Source organism: Coloeus monedula, assembly GCF_965178545.1.
Source record: "Coloeus monedula genome assembly, chromosome: 2".
Taxonomy (NCBI): domain Eukaryota; kingdom Metazoa; phylum Chordata; class Aves; order Passeriformes; family Corvidae; genus Coloeus; species Coloeus monedula.
Window position 1 is genome coordinate 11,741,157 of NC_138782.1, and position 21,254 is coordinate 11,762,410.

The 21,254-nt window shown below is 42.0% G+C and overlaps 1 protein-coding gene across 10 annotated transcripts in view; it reads left to right on the forward strand.

Annotated features, from left to right (window-relative positions):
• Positions 1 to 2,831: 2,831 nt before the first annotated feature.
• Positions 2,832 to 21,254, forward strand: part of GPCPD1 (glycerophosphocholine phosphodiesterase 1) — a 43,441-nt gene continuing 25,018 nt past the window's right edge. For 2 of the 10 annotated variants that reach the window (XM_082303482.1, XM_082303483.1), the window contains exons 1-5: positions 3,528 to 3,625; positions 11,343 to 11,428; positions 15,133 to 15,217; positions 16,152 to 16,245; positions 16,879 to 16,941. In XM_082303482.1, coding sequence (XP_082159608.1) covers positions 11,380 to 11,428; positions 15,133 to 15,217; positions 16,152 to 16,245; positions 16,879 to 16,941 — 291 coding nt within the window. In that variant the 5' untranslated portion in view covers positions 3,528 to 3,625; positions 11,343 to 11,379. Of the gene's footprint in view, positions 2,979 to 3,527; positions 3,630 to 3,906; positions 3,968 to 4,197; positions 4,215 to 4,251; positions 4,391 to 9,021; positions 9,533 to 11,233; positions 11,251 to 11,342; positions 11,429 to 15,132; positions 15,218 to 16,151; positions 16,246 to 16,878; positions 16,942 to 21,254 lie in introns of those variants that run through there. The other 8 variants (XM_082303484.1, XM_082303486.1, XM_082303490.1 and 5 more) reach the window with 8 other exon arrangements.

Consider the following 21,254-nt stretch of genomic DNA (forward strand, 5'->3'; position numbering starts at 1 on the left):
CACTTGGGTAAGTATTTTTGTCACTAGTTATAAAAATCGTTGCAGTCCCATTGGACTTCACATCTCAGCTCGTCCAGCCTCAATGCTGCTTTGATATTCCACCTGTGGCACACAACACCCTACATTCCATACTGTCATGGCAGGGAGCAAGATACAGTTACAAGGCAGATTCCCCATGAACCTTTCAGCATCTTCTTTTGGCTCTTTCACTCCTGCTCAGAGACCTCATCACTACAGTGTCACCGCCAGAACAAAGACAAAACATTCTACCCTCTGGTTAAGTACTGGCAATTCTCATTCACCTTATTAATTATTATTGAATAAGAAAACATGTTTTCCAACAGGTGCACACATGGTTTAAATAGAGTTTGTGCTTGCCCACTGGAAATAGATCTTGTAACCTTGTCTCTCTGGATCTCTTTGGGACTTTTGCAAACAGCACCTCAATTCAATGCAGGTCTTATGATATAAAGGCCCATTTTCTTTTTTTTTTTGTTTGTTTGTTTGCTTGGGTTTTTTCCGATATAAACAAGCATAGCAAATCATCAACCTTAACTTTTTGGACAGACATTTAAGAAGAGTTCTATAAACTGATCCACATGCTCTAACTACTGTACAGTTTTATATCCTCTTAAGGAGTAGCTGAGACTTGTCTGCTGCATCATGGCCAAGGTATGACCTTATCTGACCCAACCATATTGAAGCAACTCCTTAAGGAGGGGAAAAAAGTGTGCTGGCAAGCTTAATTAAATGTAGGCATTTCTTTTCAGGTTAAGCAAGTCAACATAAACCAGTATTTTCCATCCCACCCTTTTCCTACTTGCTCCACACTGATGTATATCTTTAACAAAATGAACACATGAGTGTTTCTTGAATCCATTTAGGGCCTAAATTGTAATTTTTTTGCTACAGTGAATTATTGAAGGGAATGCAATAATAGTTTGACAAAATAAAGGCCTTTTTTTGAAATTAACACTAGGGCTGAATGAGACCAAGTGTTACACCTCTAGTTTTTAACAGAAAAATAGTGTTATGATTTTATAATATCTCTGGCATAACATCAAATTTTTGAAAAGTTTAACACACCAAACCATGTTTGAAAGTGTTCAATTCTATCTCAGCTTTACATCAGATTCCTTGAACTAATAAATCTTAAAACAGAAGAGAAAACAAGTAGACAATTGCTTTTCTAAATACGGTTTTCTCTAATATTTCTTCCTTCTCTTTCTTCACTCAGTAGTGAATACGCCCGAAGAAGTGATGGCTCCTAATGTTTTCCTAAATGCCAAGGGTTTGTAACTAGAGTAGCTCACATCCGAGTTTAACAAGGGAATCACTTTCCAACAAGCACTTTCCACCAACCCTCCCTCCTCCTTACCCAGAGGAATTCCTCTGACATATTTCACTTCAAAATGAGCTGCTTTCAGCTACAATTTCCTTTTATTGCATGCTTCCCCCACCTTTCTTTCCGTGAAGTTTGCAACACTAACATGGAGACCTCAGCAGTTTAGAAGCATTACACACTTTTCTGATATACAGCATCAGGTATTGACATTACTTTTCCCTACAACACCCCGTGGAATGTCACAAATTGCTTATAAACACAGCTAGATCTGCAGGGCATGAATGAATGGAAAATAGTCCTCTATTTAAGTGACAGATGGAAGAACAACATAGAGCAGCACTCCTGTAACAGCACTAACTTCCAACACAAGACAGGATAAATGGTTTCTCTGCACAGAGTGAGGAACTGGTGAAATTATCACAACTTCATGGCTCAGCTACAAAACAGAGCACAACAGAAACGCAGAGAAAACCAGTTTCCCTTTATCTGCTAATATGTTGTTGGGTGAATTCCAGTGGGCTACCTTTGTTGTCATAAAATCAGGTCTCAGGAAGGCCACCAGGTTGGGGGTCCCAAATGCAATAATAACTTTTAGTGGAGCAAGTCTCCCCAGGGTCATCACACAATGGTCTCATCTATCCTGAAACAAATGTATCACACACTCTGCCTGCAGCTTCAAAACTCCAGCATGGGCATTCCCACTATGGTTTGCCTTGGCACCAGTGCCATGAAGATGTGTTTTTAGCTGTATCACAAATGACAGTCCTTTGGCTCATGTGACTGGGCATGGGGGTAGCCAGACAAAAAAAGAAAGAGACAGACCCTGCACAAGTGCAGAGATGTTCCTGGGAGGCCCAAGACAGATGTTTTGGGAGCAGGGCACGCTGGCTCCTGCCATCCCACATTTCATTGGCTGATAGAGGCTAAAGGCAGGGCTGGGACACCTGCACAGGCAGGGCCTCAGGAAAGCACACACAGGGACAGACGGCCACCATCAAAACAAGTGAGATCAGAGCCCTTGAAGAAAGGGATAGCTCCTGCCCCTTTATACCACCGAAAAAAAAAAAAAAGAAAAAAAAAGTACGTCGTGTCCTTGGTACAATAAGCTCACAGTCAGCTTAAACCATCACAAAGGGCAGGGCAAAAAGAACGGCTCCCTGTCATTAGGGCAGCCCTTGCACTCCCAGGCTGGGTATAGAGGACACAGACTACGGTAGAGCGATCTCTGAGAGTACGAGGACGGTAGCAGAAACCTCGGCAAAACTACGCTGCCGTCACAACCACCGCACCCAGCACCTCCCATCCCTGTGGGACACCATTCCCTCAGCGCCAAGGCTTTTAAGGGACGGCGCGGGCCCCTCCCGCCCACCCCGCGCGGTTCTGATTGGCTGCGGCGGGAGGGGCGGGGCCAGGGCCGCGGCGGGTGACGCGTCAGCGGGGCGGGTCACGTGGCCGCCCCATCCCGGTGCGCCCGGGGGCAGCTGGATCCGGCTGCCCGCCACGCCGTCCCATCTTCTCCTCTTCTCTCTCCGCCGCGCTGTCAGCGGCCCCGGGCAGCGCGAAGGAGAACCCGCCCAGCGCTGTTCGCAGCCCCGCACGAAGGGGTGGGCAGCCGGGTGCAGCGCTCGGCCAGGTCAGTGCATGCCGCCGGCTTAGGGGGCGCAGGGCCAGCAGGGGTGCGGTGGAGCGGTGTGGTGGCGGCGGGGGCAAGGGGCGGTCGGTGCACGCTCCTGAGGAGGTCTTGGAGCCTGTAGGAGGTCGGGTCGCGCTGCGGCGTCGAGAGAGTGCTGGGAGAGCGGCGCCGCGCTCTCTGAGGAAGGTACCGGGGGGATGGCGCGGGGAAGCGCTGGTGCTTGGCTCTCGGGAGAGGGAGGTAGGGTAGAGCTCCCCCGCCCTGTGCAGGCAGCCACAAGCCGCCCCCCAGCCCCCGTACTCCTCGCAGCCCCCCTGCGCCTGCCCCCGCTGCGTGCACTCCCCGCGCCCCCCTCAGCCCCGCCCCGGGCCCGCCCTCTCTCCCCGTTGCTGTCGAGGAACGGCCCCGGCCCCGACCCGTCCCGTGCCCGGCTTTCCCCGCGCTCCCATTGGCCGCGGCGGTTGCGGGCGGGGCCGCAGGCGAGGTCACGTGGCCGGCGGGGGGCGGCTGGAACCGGTTGGGGCCGCGCCGCCCCCTCCCCACCCCCGGCGGGCGGCCCCGGCAGGAGGGGCGGGGAGCCCGGGCTGCGCCGTCCGCAGCCCCGCACAAAGCGAGCGGGGACGGGGAGCGCCGCGCCGCTCCCCAAGGTTGGTCAGTGCTGTCGGCTGCGTGTCGCGGTGGGGCTGCGCGGTGGCGGAGAGGGGGACGTTCGGTGCGGCTGAACGCTGTCTGTTCGAGCCCTGCACGGAGAGGGCGCTGAGGGAGCGGTGCCGCACTCCCCGCGGGGCCGGTGTGTTATCTGAGAGGACGTGGGGGAGGAGCGCGTCGTGCGGGGACCGGGACGTCCCCCTCAGGTTCCCTGAGAGGCGGGAAGAGCGAGGCTCTGTGTGCCTTTGTGCGGCCCGCGGCGGGGCTGCTGTGCTGGGAGGGAGGCGGGCGCATCGCGCTCCCGGCGCTGCCTGGCCGGGCCTCGGCTGTCACCCGCTGAGGTGGCTTGGTGGGCTGCGGGCCGGGGAGCGTGGGGCCAGCGGTTCTGTTTGTTTTCGTCCCCGCCTAAAGCGCTGGCCCGGGGCGGTCCCGCGGCTGCGGCATTATGCAAGCGGCCGGCCGGGGCGGGCCCGGGGACGTGGCGCGCCGCCTCCCGGCCGGGCTCCCGCTGCGGGCGGTGCTGTGCGGGCGGCGGGGAGCCCTCGGTCCGTGTCCCGCCGGGCAGCGAGGGGCGGCGGGGAGCCCTCGGTCCGTGTCCCGCCGGGCAGCGAGGGGCGGCGGGTTGGACGCACTGCGGCGCCGCTGGGCTCTGCCGGGCGTGGGGGGTGTGCGCTGCGCTGCTCTTTGTCTCGGCTCTGGACTGAAGGAACACAGCGATGATGCTGCCGGCTCGTGGTTTGGTGTTATTGATCGCATAGGCGCTGGTGAGGCAGCTCTAGATTAATCTGAACTTTAAAAGTTAATCTCTTACCTACACCCTGACCAGGCACAGGAGGCACAGATTCGTTCTTCCATTTTTCTCTTTTTCCTTTTAAGTCAATAGCTTGTCTTGTTAGTATTAGTGTTTTAATTTATCAAAGCACGCGATGTTAGATGGAGGTTAGCCTTCAATATATTTTAAGTGTTAATGGTAGGGTGAAATAGTTGATAAGTAGAGTAATTTTTTATGATATATATTTCTATTCTAGCACTGCTTCCTGTAAAATAACTGTATAAAATATTAAAAAAATAGAAGAATGCTGTTGGTCTTGAATAAACACTGGTAGTCTGAGCTGCCACATAATTCATCTTTCAGTAAAGCATGTTGCTCCTCAACAGAATGGATCCAGGCTTTGGAAACCTGTTACAAAAGTGGTTTGTTGAGAGCTGTGGGGAGCATTATACATGTTATTTGTCCAAGTCGTTCCTAAGTGAGGAATGTTGGTGTGATCACAGAGAGCTAAATTGCTCCCTGCCTAAGATCTTGTCAGCCATACGTTAATAATAAACAACACTTCAGAAAAGAGGAATCAGACTGATGCTGTTCTGTTTCACTTACAAACATGCCCCAGCTATTTCCTGTCTGTTCCAAGAACTTTGCAAAACTGCTGTGACATAGCTGAGGTGGAAGAGTCTGTCACATGGACAGGTATTTACCAAATGCTGAAAAGAATTAACTTATTGTTACTTAAAACAAAGCAGATACATTGTAGGTGAACAGATCTTGTGTTTGTTTAGGGGTCTTGTGTTTGATTACCAGGGCTGACTTGGCCCTGCACATGGGGAGCTAAATTGATACTGAAAATAGAATCTTAAAGATATTTTTCTCAATTGTTGTGTATTAACATGATGTAATTTCAGAAGTATCACTTGGGCTTTGCTGCTTTCTAAATATCAGCATAAGCCTGTTGGTAAAATTTCAGCCTTTGAATCAGACTAGCACGTCCAGATCTTCTTGCAAGTTTGTTTGTTGTCCAGTGTTAGCACTGCAATGCAGGAGAGACCTGCGGACTTTCTGGTCGTCCTTGCTCCTGCAGTCAAGGTGCAGTGGGGGGGAATGAGGGGGCAGGAAGAATGTTCTTGTTGTTTGGTTAAATATGAAGGAGTTGATGCTGTAATGCTGTTTCTAAAAATTCTCTCCCAGTTGTTAGAGGGAATGCCCTGACAAATATATCCTCTGACGCTGTTCTAAAATCCAAGTGTTGTCAACTGTTGTTACGTAATTTTCTTACGCACCCAATTTGTTGCTTTAGATGTATTCTGTAATATCTCATACCTTATTAGGACCAACCACATGCAACAAAATCTGTTCATCATACTACAAGATTAATCCAATATGACTCACTGTCTTTGGAATGTTACAGCCTGCATCTTAGGCTCGCATCTTTTCTTTGTTCAGCACAGCAGCAGATCTGATGCGTCATGGATTTTCTATTGCTGTGTGTTGCACAGCTTTTAAGAAGTTAAAATCTGAGCACAGGACTTTCTCCAGCAGTGCTTGGCAGTGTTCATATTCATGGTTCATGAAGGAGGCTGCAAGGGGTGCTCTGTGTCAGCCCCGGTGCTGCCAGTGTGCCCTCCCAGCTGTCAAATGACGTGGCTGGGACTGTGGCACCTTTTCCCTGCTTCAGCCTGATGCCTTAAGGAGTTGGCCTCTCCTCGGTGTTGATACATCTCGTAAGTCTCTTTTCTTAAGGTGGAGAATGTCATCTTAAAATGACAAAAGGAAAAGCCAAAACACTCTAGCCTTCTAGTCCTTCCCCTTTTTATCTTAATATGCAGAAGATGGAGAGATATTTTGAAAAAATTGAGCATGTTTACTTTTTGGGTTGTGCACTTTCAGGACTGTGCACCATGATCTGTGATGAAACGTGTGCTAACATTGTGAAAGAGCCTGTTCGTGCATAGACGGTGCTGCTGGGTTGACCTTGGCTGGGTGCCAGTTGCCCACCAAGCAACTCTGTCACCCCTCAGGGGGTTGGGCAGGGGGAGAAAGGTGGAAAAAGCCTCAGGGATCCAGGCAGAGGCAGTTTAATAAAGCAAAAATCATGTATGCAGAAGCAAGGGGAAGCAGAAGATTTTATTCTCTACTTCCCCTTTAGGGAAGCAGGGCTTCAGTATGTGTAGTGGTTGCTCTGGAAGACAGATGTCTTAAATAACAAATGCCCTCCTTTCTTTTAGCTTTTTTTTTTTCCCTTCTTTTTTCTTCCTCTTTAATTTTTTTTTTTTTTTTTTGTAAAATCTGTCCATCTCTGAGCAGATGCCATGTGATAAGGAATGTCCCTTTGGTTAGTTTGGGTCACCTGTCCTGGCTGTGTCTCCTCCCAGGATCTTGCCCACCCCCAGCCTCCTGGTGATAGTGAGGAATGTTGGAGAGACAGCACTGATGCTGTGTGAGCACTACCGAAACTGAAACTCCGCTGTGTTATCGACACCTTTCTAGCTGCCAGTACAAAGCACAGCACTGTGAGGGCTGTTGTAGCGAAAATTAACTCCCTCTCAGCCAGACCCAATACGACGGACTTCATTTTTCTGCAGCTAACTAAGCAAATTCAGTAATGGAGCAGTTAAAAGCATCCTTACACTAAAAATCAGGTGTTTGAAAGTACTAAAATGCATTCCAGATACTTCGTGGCACCTGTGTTCTACATTGTCTCATTTTAGTTGTCTAATTACCTTTGAAAAATCCCATTAAGTACCTATAAAATTTACTAGCTTAAAAAAAATCACTCATTAAAAAGGTATTTTGTAAGCTGTATTTTTGATCTCATTAGAAAAATCTGTGTTGTGTATTATCCTGTCATTTTAAAATATAATGTTACCTAGGACAGTTTTGGGTTGATAGCTTTGCATCAGGAATTTTTACTATTAGTTTATTATAGAGATTGGTGGCTTTTTGTGGGGAGAGAAGGGGAGAAATGGGACACATTGGTGTGAGTCTGATGCTTTCTTACCAGCACAATTATCAGCCAAATGCTGATTATCTTCAATGGATATGCTAAGTGTAACCAGCCATTCTTCAGCCCTTGCAGTCAACTTAGAGTTGATAAAATCAGCTTTTCATTCACATCTGTTGAGGTAATTGCTTGAAGCGTTCCCTTCTTAATTAAGAAAGCCCTCTGTCTGTCCATGCAACAAAGTTCAAGGCCTTCAGGCTTGTAAGTCTCCACAGTTAAAAAAAAAAAAAAATCCCATTGTACTTCAAGCCTGCCCTTGGACCACTAGAATCAAAACTTGTTCAAGTTGCTATTTAAAATATCACTCGTATTGAGTAGAGAGCAGGTAATCTGGCTTCGTGGCTGCTATGAATTTTTATGACTGAAATTTGTTCAATGTTTGTCATCTAGGCTATTATATTCCAGGATTGCCCCAAATTACTTGGTGTGTATTTAGCTAAGCCTGAAAAAACATGTGAGATATGGTACAGCAAGCAGCCAGCACCTCTTAAATCATACTGGAAAGGTTAGGGAAATTGAGGGTGGGGTAGAATAATCCACTATAGCTGAAAGCTTGTGAAGGGTTTTAATATTTCACCAGACCTGTAATCCAGAAGGTTCAAATGAAATTCAAGCTTTGAATGAACAAATTAAGTCCATGTCCTGATATATTTTTGAGTACAACCAAAATATATTTTGGTTTTCCCCATCTATGATGACCTTTACTACCTCATTTTAGAGGAAAACTGTGACAATTTGTGATACTTTAATAGTTGATTGTGTTGTGCCATCTTTTCTTCCTTACCTGTATTTTCTAGAAACTCTCTTTTAGAATCAGGGAGGGGAGAGTTTGGATTTTCTATTATTTCCTTCCTATTAATGTTTTATGGTTTTGGTCGTTTCGGGGTTTTTTTGTTGGTGGTTTTTTTGTTTGTTTTGTTGTTGTTTTTTTGTTGGATTTTTTTTTGTAGTGAAGTGCTGATGAGTCTCTGCCTGGGTGATGTGTGGGTGATGTGTCTTCCCTATGAGGAAAACTGAGATACAAGTATTCACTGCTTGCTTGCATGTTGTTGAAGTCTGTAAAAGCTGACTAAAGAGAGGGAGGAAGTGGGACACAGGAAGAGGAGCAATTGTTTGCATGCAGGTTACCATTTGGATCCCTGTATCTGCAGCAGATGTGAATTCAGCTTTATTACTTTTGGGCTTAGAGGTTGTTTAAAGAGGATTGTTGCACAAGGATTTCTAGTTTGTATATCTGCTTAATTGATTTTATTAATATTTGCTGATCAGGAAGTGTTTATAATTGGCTTCAGTTCCCCACAGCAGTTGCAACATGACGCCTCTGAGGGGCCCTGAGGAGCTGAGGATTTTTTGCATTCTCCTAAAAATCCATCTTTACAGGTGTGGGGAGCAAGACCTGGTTTTTCCTTGCTGTGTGTTTGCGTTCAGTGCTCTGCTAGAAAAGATGTTTCTTCAGAAGGAGGGGTGGTACTTTGACCCTAAATATAAGTGCAGCTGTACCTGCAGTTCTGCTAGAAAAAAACGTGCCCTTGCTTGGTAAAGTGGAATTTTTCTTTTCCTCATACATCCCTTGGGTAGGTTGAGTAGGTTTTTGAGATAAAATGCATTTTGGGTAGAATTTTGGCAATTTTACAAAGCCAGTTTATTGAAACCTCCTTACAACTGGCTACTGCTATATAAGAAAGTAAAACGGTTTTACTAGGCAGTTTAGAAAAGTCCACACCTGTCTTGCAGGTAGGTACATAGAATTTTTACAAGATTGGCTAAAAGCTTTATAGACTTAGGAGGATTTTGGATGTTTCTCTAGGAACAGTTGGGTAGTTAGTTAATTTGCAGTAGGACAGACATGCTGGTTTTTGTGAAGTTTAATTTTGATCCGTTGCATTGGCTTTGGAAACAGCTTTTTTTTTTTTTTTTTTTTAACAAGCCAAAAGCATGTTGCTGCTTTGTGGAACTGGGTGTAGGCTTCAGCTTTCGCTTTCCTGCTTTGTAGACTTTTGCAAGGCATTTTTGCCTACTTCATTTCCCCTTTGGCTCCTCTGTCCTTTCAGTTAAAGGCTGTTGAAGCAAGGGCAGTTGGTGAGCACCGCCAAGCCCCTGACTACTCAGCACCATCATAAATGCTCGCTAGTAAGTTATATTCTCTGCATTACACTGAGATTTTTTTGTCATACTGGACCAGTTTCATGAGTCCAGTCTCAGTTTCAGCACTGAAACTTGGCTGTAGTTCTCTGTCTGTAAATAACTGCTAAAAATAAATGCTAGAACGTGTCACTTAACACACACCAACTAATGACACACACGTGAGAAAGTTCCTCAAGGGAGTGCCCTTCATGGAATTCCTGTTTATCAACTGTGCTTATTTCTACCTTCAGTAGTCTGGGATTTTATCCTTTGCAGAAATGTGACTTGTGAAAGACAAGACAAGTGCAGAATTGGAGTATGTGACCAGAAACATGTATATTTCTACTATTTTCTTGCTCTCATTTTACCACTGAAAAGTCATCTTCCTTGACATGGAGAGGGAAAATAAAGGAGGAGAAAAAGGAATGTAAAGTAAAGGCAACTGTAGTTATAATAGGAATAGAGGAGAGTTATAATTGAGAGGAGGAGGAGGAGAGGAAGACCCAGAAGAAACAGTTCTGAAGGTTAAACACCTGCAATGACATTCTAAATGCCCACAAGGAATGAGGTTTGGTGATGATCCTCCCCCCTGCCCCATCTGGTATCTGACTATCTTTTGCTTTCAAGGCATGTTTAACTGTCCTGTGCGCTTTGAAGGCAAGGGCTTCCCCTTGTAGTAGAAGAGTTAATGAAAAGCAGATTTTTCTTTAGTGTTGTTAGTTCTTCTTGATGCTGTTATTAAAGCTGCTATTAAAGGATTGCTGACCAAGATTGTACTGAAATAAAGTGCTTTTTGTCCTGTTCTAAAATAGCAATAGTAACATTCTACTTGCTTGGTTAAAAAAACAAACAAACAAAACACACACAGAACAAAAAGCCCCCCACAGTGATGTAAAGAAATGGATTAATTGAAACCATTGCAAAGTTTATTCTGCATATAATTAGTATAATTATTTTCTAGCCTATGTCCAGATGACTATACTTGGGTGATGACAGTCTAGCAACATCTGTGTGTGGACTTTGCTTTGACTACTGCTTTTGTAAATAATACAGGAGGATATGATACATCAATAGTGTTTCTGCTGTAGTGATGAGAGTGGGGTTCTGCCAGGCTTTTTCTGTCAAGGTGTTGTGTATTGAAGGAGAAAATTGAGGCAGAGTCAGTCCTCCAGCTGCTGTCCTGGCTACAGGCAGTCTCTCCCTGCTGTGCTGTTTTGAAGGCTGTATGGTGCTTCCAGTTGCTGCTCGTGGTTCCTGTGAAAGGCTGGAAATACAGGGGCAGAGTCTGCAGTGGTGAACAAATGACAGCAGAGAGCTCTCATCTGTTATGGGCTGTTCCCCCTGTTCCTTCAAGGTGGTTGTGCTGCTCTGTGATAGCTTCCTTGTACTTTGAAGAGGATGCTGAAGAATAGCACAGATGAGACAGAAGTTACTGTTTGCCAAGGGTCATAATCTTAAATGTGTTAAAACCTTTCAGTGGCCTCCTTGGAAGCAAAATTAGCCAAAAAGAGAGTTTTGAAAAATCTCAGCTGAAGACTGATAAATGCTGCAGGATACTGATTCTTGCAGATGATATTTGATTTAGTAGTATTTTTCTCGTGCCAGTGTTGCAGTAGTGCCTTCTGCAGCTGGATGCTGTTTTCTGGGTCTGCACCTACTTTTAAAGAGCTTTCTACTTCTACTGCTGACTCAAAACAGTAGTATCACAAGTGGCTTGCTTCCTTGTAAGTGGTGGGATTTATGTTTCCTCTTACTTAGAACAGCAACAAATGTAGTGATTGTTCCTCAAATTACTATCTTTTTCTTCCCACTATAGGAGATTTCAACTATCGTGAGACAAAAGTTCTGCAGAAATGACCTCTTGTCAAGTCACTTTTGAAGTAAGAGGATCATCAGCAGCAGGTACTCAAATCATGCTTTTTCCATTTTGTGTGGTTTACCTAGGAGAAAACTTACTAGAAGAGTGTTCAAAGGCTGTCTTGTCTGTTTTTCTCAGAGATAAAAGTATGTGTTAGTTCAAATACCAAAATTATAAATCATTGTAAAATATATTGAGACATTTCATGTATGAATATGAAAATGAGAATTGGGAAATAATTTTTACCTCTTTCTCCAAACAATTTCATCATGTGCTAGAGATTTTGATGCTAACTGACATGGCTATGATTGGTTTAAAATCTTCTCTCTCTAGTATCTTTTTATTCTCTGGAAATGAGCATTTGTATTCTGAGCCATGATATTTAGGCACACATTGACATGTTTGTTCTGTTTTTTATTCTCTCTGCATCCCTGTTGAAAGTTCTCACAAGATGTGACCCTGGCAGAAGTTCAGGACAGAAAAAATATGCAGCTTAATTCAGTATTCTGTCTATGCAAAAAAAGAGTAAAATAACTTCTGTAGTCCAAATGAGGAACACAAGGTATCACATCAGGTAGAACGTGAAGATTTGGTGATAATTTGGTGTTAAATTGTGCATATTACACTGATCTTCATCTTCAGGGACTTGGAAGGTGGTGTGGTTTAACCACAGCTGGTAACTAAGGTCCACACAGCTGCTCCCAGCTGTGCCCCTTCCCAACTTCTTATGTACCCTCAGCCCCCTCTCTGGTGGAGTGAGAACAGAAAAGGCCTTGATGCTGTGAGCACTGCCCAGCAGTAACTGAAATATCCCTCTGTTATCAGCACTGCTTCCAGGACGAATTCAAAACACAGCCCCTACTCACTAGTGTGAAGAAAGTTAACTCTACCCCAGCCAAAACCTGCACAGAAGTTCACCAAAAAAGTAACTGATGGTTGCTTAAGAGAAGCAGATGAATGTGGGAGCAGATTGGCAAAATTCCTGTGACAGGCCAATACCAGATAGCAGAACTGTCTCCTGTAGTTCGTGGGGAAGAAAATGATAAAAACATTTTACAGGTTTTGACATCTGCCCTGTGTTAGACCTCTCCTGTGTTTCTCCCTCGTGATTTGGCATTTGGGAACTGAAAACTGACACTCAGTGTGGACATAAAGCTGTTAGTAAGGAGTAGAGTTTCTTATAGCCTTCTGGAGAAAATTTTAGATTAGATTGCCCTTTGCTCAAGTGAGAATGTACAGCACTGGTGTAGCTGTACCATGGAGTATTGCAAGCTATGCTCTCTTTGTCCTGCTTGCACTATTGCTTCCACAGGTGTGATGGCACTGTCACTAGCAAAGCTGGCTTTGGATGTATAACTTCTTGTACTAATAATATCTGCAATGAAAAGTAGGATTAGTGAGAACTAGATCCTCAGTGGCTGTTCACAAAGAATTATCTGGAAATACAGCATGAAGAGGTGACACAAAAGGCTGCTTCTGCTTATGATAATATTGGTATTGTTGGGATTTTTGTTGTTGTTGTTGGATCAGTGAGGCTGTTGCAGTCTTTGAGTTGGGGCAGAAGGCTTAGATTAACCTTCTTTGCTGTAGCTGAAGGAGCTCTGCCAGGAGCAGCCTTGAATTCCATGACAAGGAGAGGGGAAAAGCTGAGGACCCCTGAGCTCAGAACATAAACCCAAGATAAACCCAAGCCAAATCCCACTGGTTCAGAATTGCCTATGAGAAGGCAGTTTATTATGCATTTCCCTTTGGCTTTACTGGGGTAATTAAGGCAGTGTTTTACAAACCCTAGTTCAGCCTCAGTGTCATTGTTGAAGGGAGCTTGGGAGTGGCTGCCTGTCTGTGCTAGTTTGAAAACAAACCAAGGGGACATCCCAACTCAGAACTACAATTTAATAGGAAAAGTAACAGAAGGTATCTCCCAGAGGGAGTTACCAGGGATGTATCCTGGAAGAGATAAAGAACGCTGCTCCACCTGGTTTTAACAGTTTATGAAGGTGGTGATAGAATACATACCCCTGGTTGCATCCTATGTTGTAACCCAAGACCAACATCATATTCAAGTGTTGCCTTTTGTGTGTGGCTCCTTACTGAGTGAGAGGTGGTCACTGGATGTTCACACGTTTGTTTAAAATGGGAACCCAAAGAACTATTCCAGCTGGCATCTGTTAAGAGGAATATAATTAGATGGCACTTCAAAGTTTGGCTGTGTGTACACGAAGATGTGCTAAGTACTGCTGTTTTAGAGGGTCATTAAAAGAATTTTAGCTTCTTTTTAATATCTCCACTCAGAAATTCTACCTGTGTGGTGTTCAGGTGGTCTTCCCGCTTTATCTCCTCCCTGCAAAAACAAATCATCATGTGCTTCAGGATAGGGTGGAAAAGGGAAAACACCTGACACAGGCAATTTTTTGCAGGGAATTGCATACTAAATATACTCAGAATGCAGATGTTTGTCTGTATGTGTATGCTTACAGTGAGCATCCAGAAAGCTTGGGCTTCTTTTTTTTAAGAATTACAACAGAAGTTTAAAAAAAAAAAAAAGACTGAAATTCAAGCTGTTCTCTAAAATTATTTCAGTAAGCTGCTTTCAGAGAAAAATTCTTTCTTCTGTAGACTTTCTCCAACCCCTGAGTCTGCAGAGGTTTCTTTCATAAACAGGCCTTGTAGTATCCCTTATTAGTTTAACTGGAGAAAATGGACATGATTTTAGAGGCATAAGGACATCCTGAAAACTGTAACTTTGTACTCTGAAGTGTCAGCTGTGCTAGTGGCTTAGGAAAAGGTAGTGTACACTTGTTGCATACAGCTTGTCTTCTTTGTGTCTTGGGATTATTTTGTCCCCCACACTATTCACTTGGAGAGCAGGAAATAAGAGTCGTAGATGCTTGCATCATTCATTTCTAGTGCCTAACTATACTTTAAAACTCCATATTTTCTCATTCTGCAACAGCTTTTTATTTCTTATGTCTAAAAATCTTGTTGAAACCCTGTAAGAGCAAAACACAAATTTGTTCATTCCATCAGTATTTATAACTGTTGTTCTTACAGTCAGATACATATAGGTTTTATATTAAAAACAAGGGTAAGTTGCAATGGTCACTTTCAGATATCCCAAAAGTAAATATACTGTTGTGACCTTTTGGATTCTGTATCTATGTATGCATTAAGATAAGTGTGACAATTTCATGTGGGTTTTTTGTGTGACAGTGTTACATTTTGATGTTCGGTAAAAACTGAAAGCATAGCAGCAAAATTAACCTTATTTCTCTTGGAAATCAAATGGATTGGATATGTTGCCTTGGGAATAATGCTAGCAACCTCCCGTTTGTCTGTGCTTTCTAAATTGTTGGTGTGAATTTGAGGCAATATGTTCATATATTAAAAAATACAGAGTATCTAGGAAAAGAACTCTGTTATCTTGAGATTAATAATTTTACTGTGAAAATTTGCCTGCCACATTCCCAGAGATGTTTTGAACAGCATTACTTAATATCAATTTGGAAGCCAACCCGTTTAAGGGCCGGGGTTGTCAGTAGTCCCTCTCTCAGATCCTTAGCATGGTGAAGAAAATGCTGTTGTAGTTTTGGGTGGGGTAACATTCCTTTCTGAACAGACAGGAGGGATTTTAGATGAGTGATTCTGGTGTATATATTTGAAATACTTGAAAGTTTGACTGTGGGTGTATACTTTTTAATGCCATCTAGCCTGGAGTAATGATGATTGTGGGGTTCTTTCTGTTTTTTAGGAGAGGTTTTTGCAATATGCGGGAGCTGCAGTGCTTTGGGAAATTGGAATCCCCAAGCCGCAGTGGTCCTCCAGCCTGGGGATATGTAAGTTGGTTGTGATTTTTGGTTTTGTTTTGGGGATTTTTTTCTTCTTTTTTGATATTTTTTTTTTTAAACTTGTTCCATTTGAAGTAGCACCAGAGTTCTGGAGCAATGAATTTATTCTGACTTTGAGTTTGTAAACTCTTGAGCTGCATGTACTGTCAGTAGCACTCCCAAATTTCTTGTGTTGCCCTTGAGCATTTTAGATGCTTAGGAATATGTTTAAGACAACATTAAACTCGGGTGTGCTTTTCTAGTTACAGATGATGCTTCTGCAGTTGTGGCTGGCATTTCAGTTGTTTAGCTGTAGACACTTGGAATAGGAAATTGCTTTGGGACAATTCTCAGTCCCATGGCTATACAGCAGGTTATAGGAGATGTATAGGAAAAAAAGAGGGTAAACACTATAAACAAGTTATTATTGTGCTAGAAAGTGATGGGGAGAAGATTATTTAAACTGAGAGTTGCATTAAAACTCTTAGGGGGAGGGATGTGTGTATAAACATGAGTGTACATAAAGGAAGTTTAAATGCAGTGGAAGAATTCAGTATTTTCTTAAGATGGTGCCAGCTTATGGCAGCTCGTGTGATGCAGGAAAATACGGCTTGCAGGCTGTGTTTGTAATTCTGTCAGTGACTTGCTGTGTGATCTTGGATGAGTCTCTGAATTACTTCATGTTTTTTCCATCTGTTGAATGGGGATGGGAATTCTTGCTCTCTTAGAGCACTTTAGATATGTCAGTCAAGAAGTGCAGTTTCAATTCTAAGTACATCTCCTGTTTTGTGCATGTTTGACTAAGCTACTTCATAGTAACTTTCCTTGCAACAATACACTTGATTTTATTTTAGAATATTACTTAGACATATACCTGAGATGGCTGTTAGGCTGTATTTTGAAACATTTTTTTTTTGGTTGGTTGTTTATTTTTTCTCCACAGCACACGTGACAAAACATGGAAAGCTACCGTAGAGCTTCCAAGAGGAGTTCCTGTTCAGTATCGGTATTTTAAAGGATACTTTCTAGAACCTGAGGTATGTACAACCTTTTCTACTTTGAGTTGTCTCATCCCTAGTGAAAATTCCCATACTTGAAATACAAAAGGATTTCCCGAGTTAAACATGAGATTTTTTTAGAAATAAGTCTTGAATTGCAACATGTGAAACATTAAGACATTTGTGGAAATACAGTTCACTTCTGGAAATACATGACCATATGCTGTTAACTTTAATTATATTCTCTCCTTTCTTTTACCAGTGTTAGTGTTCTAAAAATTTCAGTGGTAAAGAAATCCCTGACATTTTTTATAAAGCTTAAATAATACGGTGAAGTTCTCATAGTTAGAATTGAATATGGGCTTCAGCAGGGCATGGATCTCAAGTGATCCATGAAAGGAATGTGATAGTATGTGATATCCATAGCTTCCATCCTATATGATAGGATGGAAGCAAGTGATAGTAGGAGAAAAATGATTAGTGTAGGAGGTGTGTTAAAATTTGCCTGATTCACTACAGTTTTTGAAATCACTGCAGATTTTTTTTTTTGTGAAGCATGAGAAATATTTACCAGATTTTGTGCTGCATAATTTAACATAAGTTAATCTCTTGAAGTGAAAAGGTGAAACAAGGGATGAGGCATCCCATTGTTTTCTGTATGTTTGTATATAGGTATTTGCACGGCTTGGAGGGAAAAATAACACCCAAGAGACAGAGACAGATGTGTTTTTACAGGTATTGATGTTAAAGTTGCATATGACTTGAAATTATATAAATTAGAGTTTAATGTATGTGGCAGCGTACTGATCTGTAAACATTGCACTCAGGTAGGGGGAAGTTCTTCAGATGGAATGAGGCTGCATCCAGGAAAAAGCTGGGCTAAGTTGGGAAAATAAGCAGCACTCTTGAACTGTTTTTCTTAATAACAAGTAATAACCTTAAGAAATTTAATGCTGCCTTTGCTGTCTTTCTTATTCTATTAATATCCTGTAGCTATTCACCCTGGGCCTTAGTTCCTCATTGAAACTGGGATTATGGAGGCTGTAGCTAAATGTGAAAGGAGTTACAGAATCATCTCATCAATATCTTTTAAAAATTTCAAATTACTGTCAAGAGCATGTAAGTTTTTGTCAGCCTTTTTTTCACTAAAAATCATTTCAGTGAAGGATAGTAATTTCAAATGAAGTACAATTCTGTTTTTTTTTTCATTACAGCATGTGAAATAGTCTAATCAGAAACTGGTATTTAAATTGGTACTTTGAGGCAAAAGAAGGGAAGTCCAATAATAGTTTTATTTTGCTGAGGTCAAACTGAGGCCAGAAGTAGATTAATTCTTACAGCTTAGCATCTCTGATGGAACGCTTATATTTTTTTTTTGCACATGTAAGCAATGTAAGTAATAGCACTCTCACAAAGCAGAGTTAGTGAGCAGGGATTGAGCCATAGACAGTACACAGTACAATTTCTGTTTTACCATTTGCAAAAGTTTACCCTCTGTATTGGTGAGTGTGTTTCTTTGAGTAGGTGCTCTGTATCGTGCACACTTTATGTACCGTGTGATGCAGAGTCTGCCAAGGTAAGTATGACTTTTATGCAATACCAGCATAAAGAGCTCCTAAATGTAAAGAGCAGGAAAAAGGGAAACCACCCTGCAAAACAAAGTATGTGAATTCCTGGGGTACAGGGTTATTATCCACTTAGTGGTGTCTCGCTTGTACCTGTTAAGTGCACAGGAGTTTTTCTGGTAAAATAAAGTCTTTTGAAGAAAAGAAATCCAGGTAAAATGTTTTCTTCCTCTTTTTGTAAACCTTTTGAAGAACGATGCTAAAGTAACAGGGATATCATGTACAGTATAGTGCAAGTGAGACAGTATATGGAGAACTTTAGCATTAAGGAAACCCTGATAACAAAAAGATACTTTTAAGTTAAATTAGTCTGAATATTTTTATTTTAGTGGTTTTTTTCATTAGACATTGCATGTGATTATTCTCCTAAATTTGACAAGCTGGCAATATATGGTCTCTGATACTTAGTTTTTTATATCAGTGCAATTTTATGTGTAGTAGAATAACAGTGTAATCTTAACTATATGTTCAAGTCTGAGTGTATGAATTTGACATCACATAATTAGTAAATCATGCTGAAGACAGATCCACCTGAAGTTAGCATTCCCTTCTACAGCAACTGCATCTCTGAAGATGCTTGAGTTGGGCATGGTGGCAAAGATGGGGGTGACACATTTACACAGAGAAATGGTAGTTCCCAGATTATCCATAGTAGTGCTACAGGCTAGATGTGAAAATAGAATAATTGAGATTTTGGGGGGGGGGGGGAGGGGAAGTCTTTTTCTCACCTCCCTTTAAAAAGATATGATTTGACCTTAAAATTTTTTTACTTGAATGATAGTATGAAGTAATGGGCAGTCTTGTTTGTAGTGAAGCACGTTGGTGTTAACATAACTGTGGTTATGTAGATAGAGCAGGTGGTTTTTTTTAAATACTCAATATTTGTAGAATTTTTGCATGAATACAAAAATAGGTATACAAAGAACCTTTTATTATAAAATTGGTGTCAGGTCTTGGCTCCTGCATATCAAGAGATTTTACTGTGTTGTAAACATTTTGATCTTAACCATTTAAAAAGAAAAATAGATACATGCACTTGGATGAAATAAGATGGTAACTTAAATTATTTTGCTCGAGGTTGTTCTTTCTTTGAACATAGTCTGGTACCACTGAGCTCCCTGTGAAGATCTTCCTGGGTTTTATTCTACACTCACTCTCTGTTGCAGTGGCAGAGGTGGTGGGTTATGAGGGGGTGAATGTGAGGCACACCAAAACTCCCTTGGTTGGAATTTGTCTTCTGTATATCTTAGTTTTAGTAGAATAATTTTACATGCCATGTTTGTGTGATGCATATTTGAAAACCTTAGTAAGGAACACATTCTGTTCAGCTATGTTCTGTATTTGCTTTTAAAACAGTAAATAAGCATGCAAGTTCAGGGTTACTTCTTTCAAGGCAAATGTGAAAGAACTAAGCTATCTGTGCATAGGACTCTTATAGCTATCTGTAGTAGGACTTTAAAAACTGGATTGGAGAACATTTTTCACACTTGCTTCTTAATTACAGAGGTTTCAAATGAGAGTTAAATTTACTTTTTTAAATGTAAGCAAATAAATCCATTTAGTGCCTGGACTATGGTAATAAAGGTGAAACTTAGACTGAGACTCAGTAATTATTGCCTTAGAAAAGCTTTTTCTAGATTAAGAACCCATGGTTATCGTGATAGTAACAAAAGCATTAGTATCTGCTGAGATAGCAGATTGTGTGTGAAACTGTTCTTGGAAATACTAGAGCTATAAAATCCCCACTGAGCTCAGCATTTCCTGCCCAGGTGACTTTTGTGTGCTGCTGCCTTGCAAGTTAGATATGATGGCTGAATGGCTTTAATTATTTAGTTTAGTGCTTAATTATTGTCTTCTACATGGCACAGAAATCCAGAGGGATTTTGGTCAGAAATGCAGCTTTAGCAATTAAGTCTAATTTAGCTGTTTCATATTACTGAAGTAGATTATTATTCTTGAAACATAGTTTTAATTAGTTAAATGCACTTGGATAAATGTGTTTTTGTGGCGCTTTTAAGATTTGGTTTGAGCTTTCCCCCCCTCTCTAATGCCTACTCTGTTGTGTTGCCTTGAATCAGGAACCTTGGAACTGATCTCCTAAATTACCATTTAAACATCCACAGAAGTGCTTTCATTCTTTAATTTTAAATTTTAATTGTACTGAGTACCCAGGCACTTTCATCAGATGGTGCATCTGCTTTGAACCTTTGAACCATTATGCTAGATAGGCATTTTACCCTTAATTTCCAAAGTGTCTAATGACTGCTGGGGGAGGCCCCAGCTTCTCATAATGTGAGAGGACTTGATTTTTAAAGGAAGTTCTTGAATGGCCTTTAAAAGCTTTAAAATTGCATCAGATGTTCAGCTAGTCAAGATCAAGCAACATAATGTTTGTGTTAGCTTTTAAAAAAATATAAGTGTCTGTATTAGTAGAAAAGGATCCTCAGTGCCACTTACCTCAGTGTACTGCCCATGAGATGCTTGATGTGACATTTGAATAGATGCCCTTTTAAGGATGTCCTCCAGAGACTCTCCTTTTAGGCAACATTACCATACTATTAATATTGATGATACATCATTTAGTTCTGCTGCTCAACTGGGCTGTTTTTCAAATGTGGTCAGTATATGCCATGGAAATGACATTACTATTTTCACCTCATTTTAACAATAGTTTCTGTTACATGTAATTAAAACATTTTTAAAATGCCTATGAACTCAGAGATGGTCTGAGCAGGGATTGAGAGGGTTCTTAGTGATGTCTGTGCCTGTTCTCTAATCCATTGCCCTTTTTTTCCAGGTAGCTTTGCTTGGCTCTTCTAAGTATGGAAAGTGTTGAGGGTTCCTGGGATTAAATGCACAATCAGTCCATTGTTTCCTTTCAGGACAGGAAATTGTGCTGAGTGTGTCCAGCATGGTGTCCTTATTGTTGGGATAACGTTATTCAAATTCATTCATCATTTTAGAACCTAAAATTAAAATGGACAATTACAGTAGTGTAAGAAATAAATTGGCATTTTCATACAACATGTTGGGGGGTTTTACAAGGAAAAACCTTTGCTTACCTTCTGAAGAAAGCAGCTTAATCCATGTTAGGAAGATTTGCACTGCCCAGGTTCAGAAACTAAAGTTGTGTACGTGTTCCTGGGAGCTGCTGTCAGGTCTTGCATGCCTGCGTGGTGGGAGTAAATGGCAGCCTCCCTGCTGACAAACATGGTTTGCAGCTTTAGAAACTGTGATTGTGACAGGCAAATGTCACTGCGCTGTGAAAGAAGGGGAAAGAAACTTCTCATTATTTACTGTTCTAGAAATCCCAACAGTGGGCATTGTGGCAGCAGAGAGACGTTTGGAACCAAAACTGCCTTTCAACAGGAATAAACTGGATGCAATAATATAATTTTGTTTATATTTTACTTGCATTCTGTC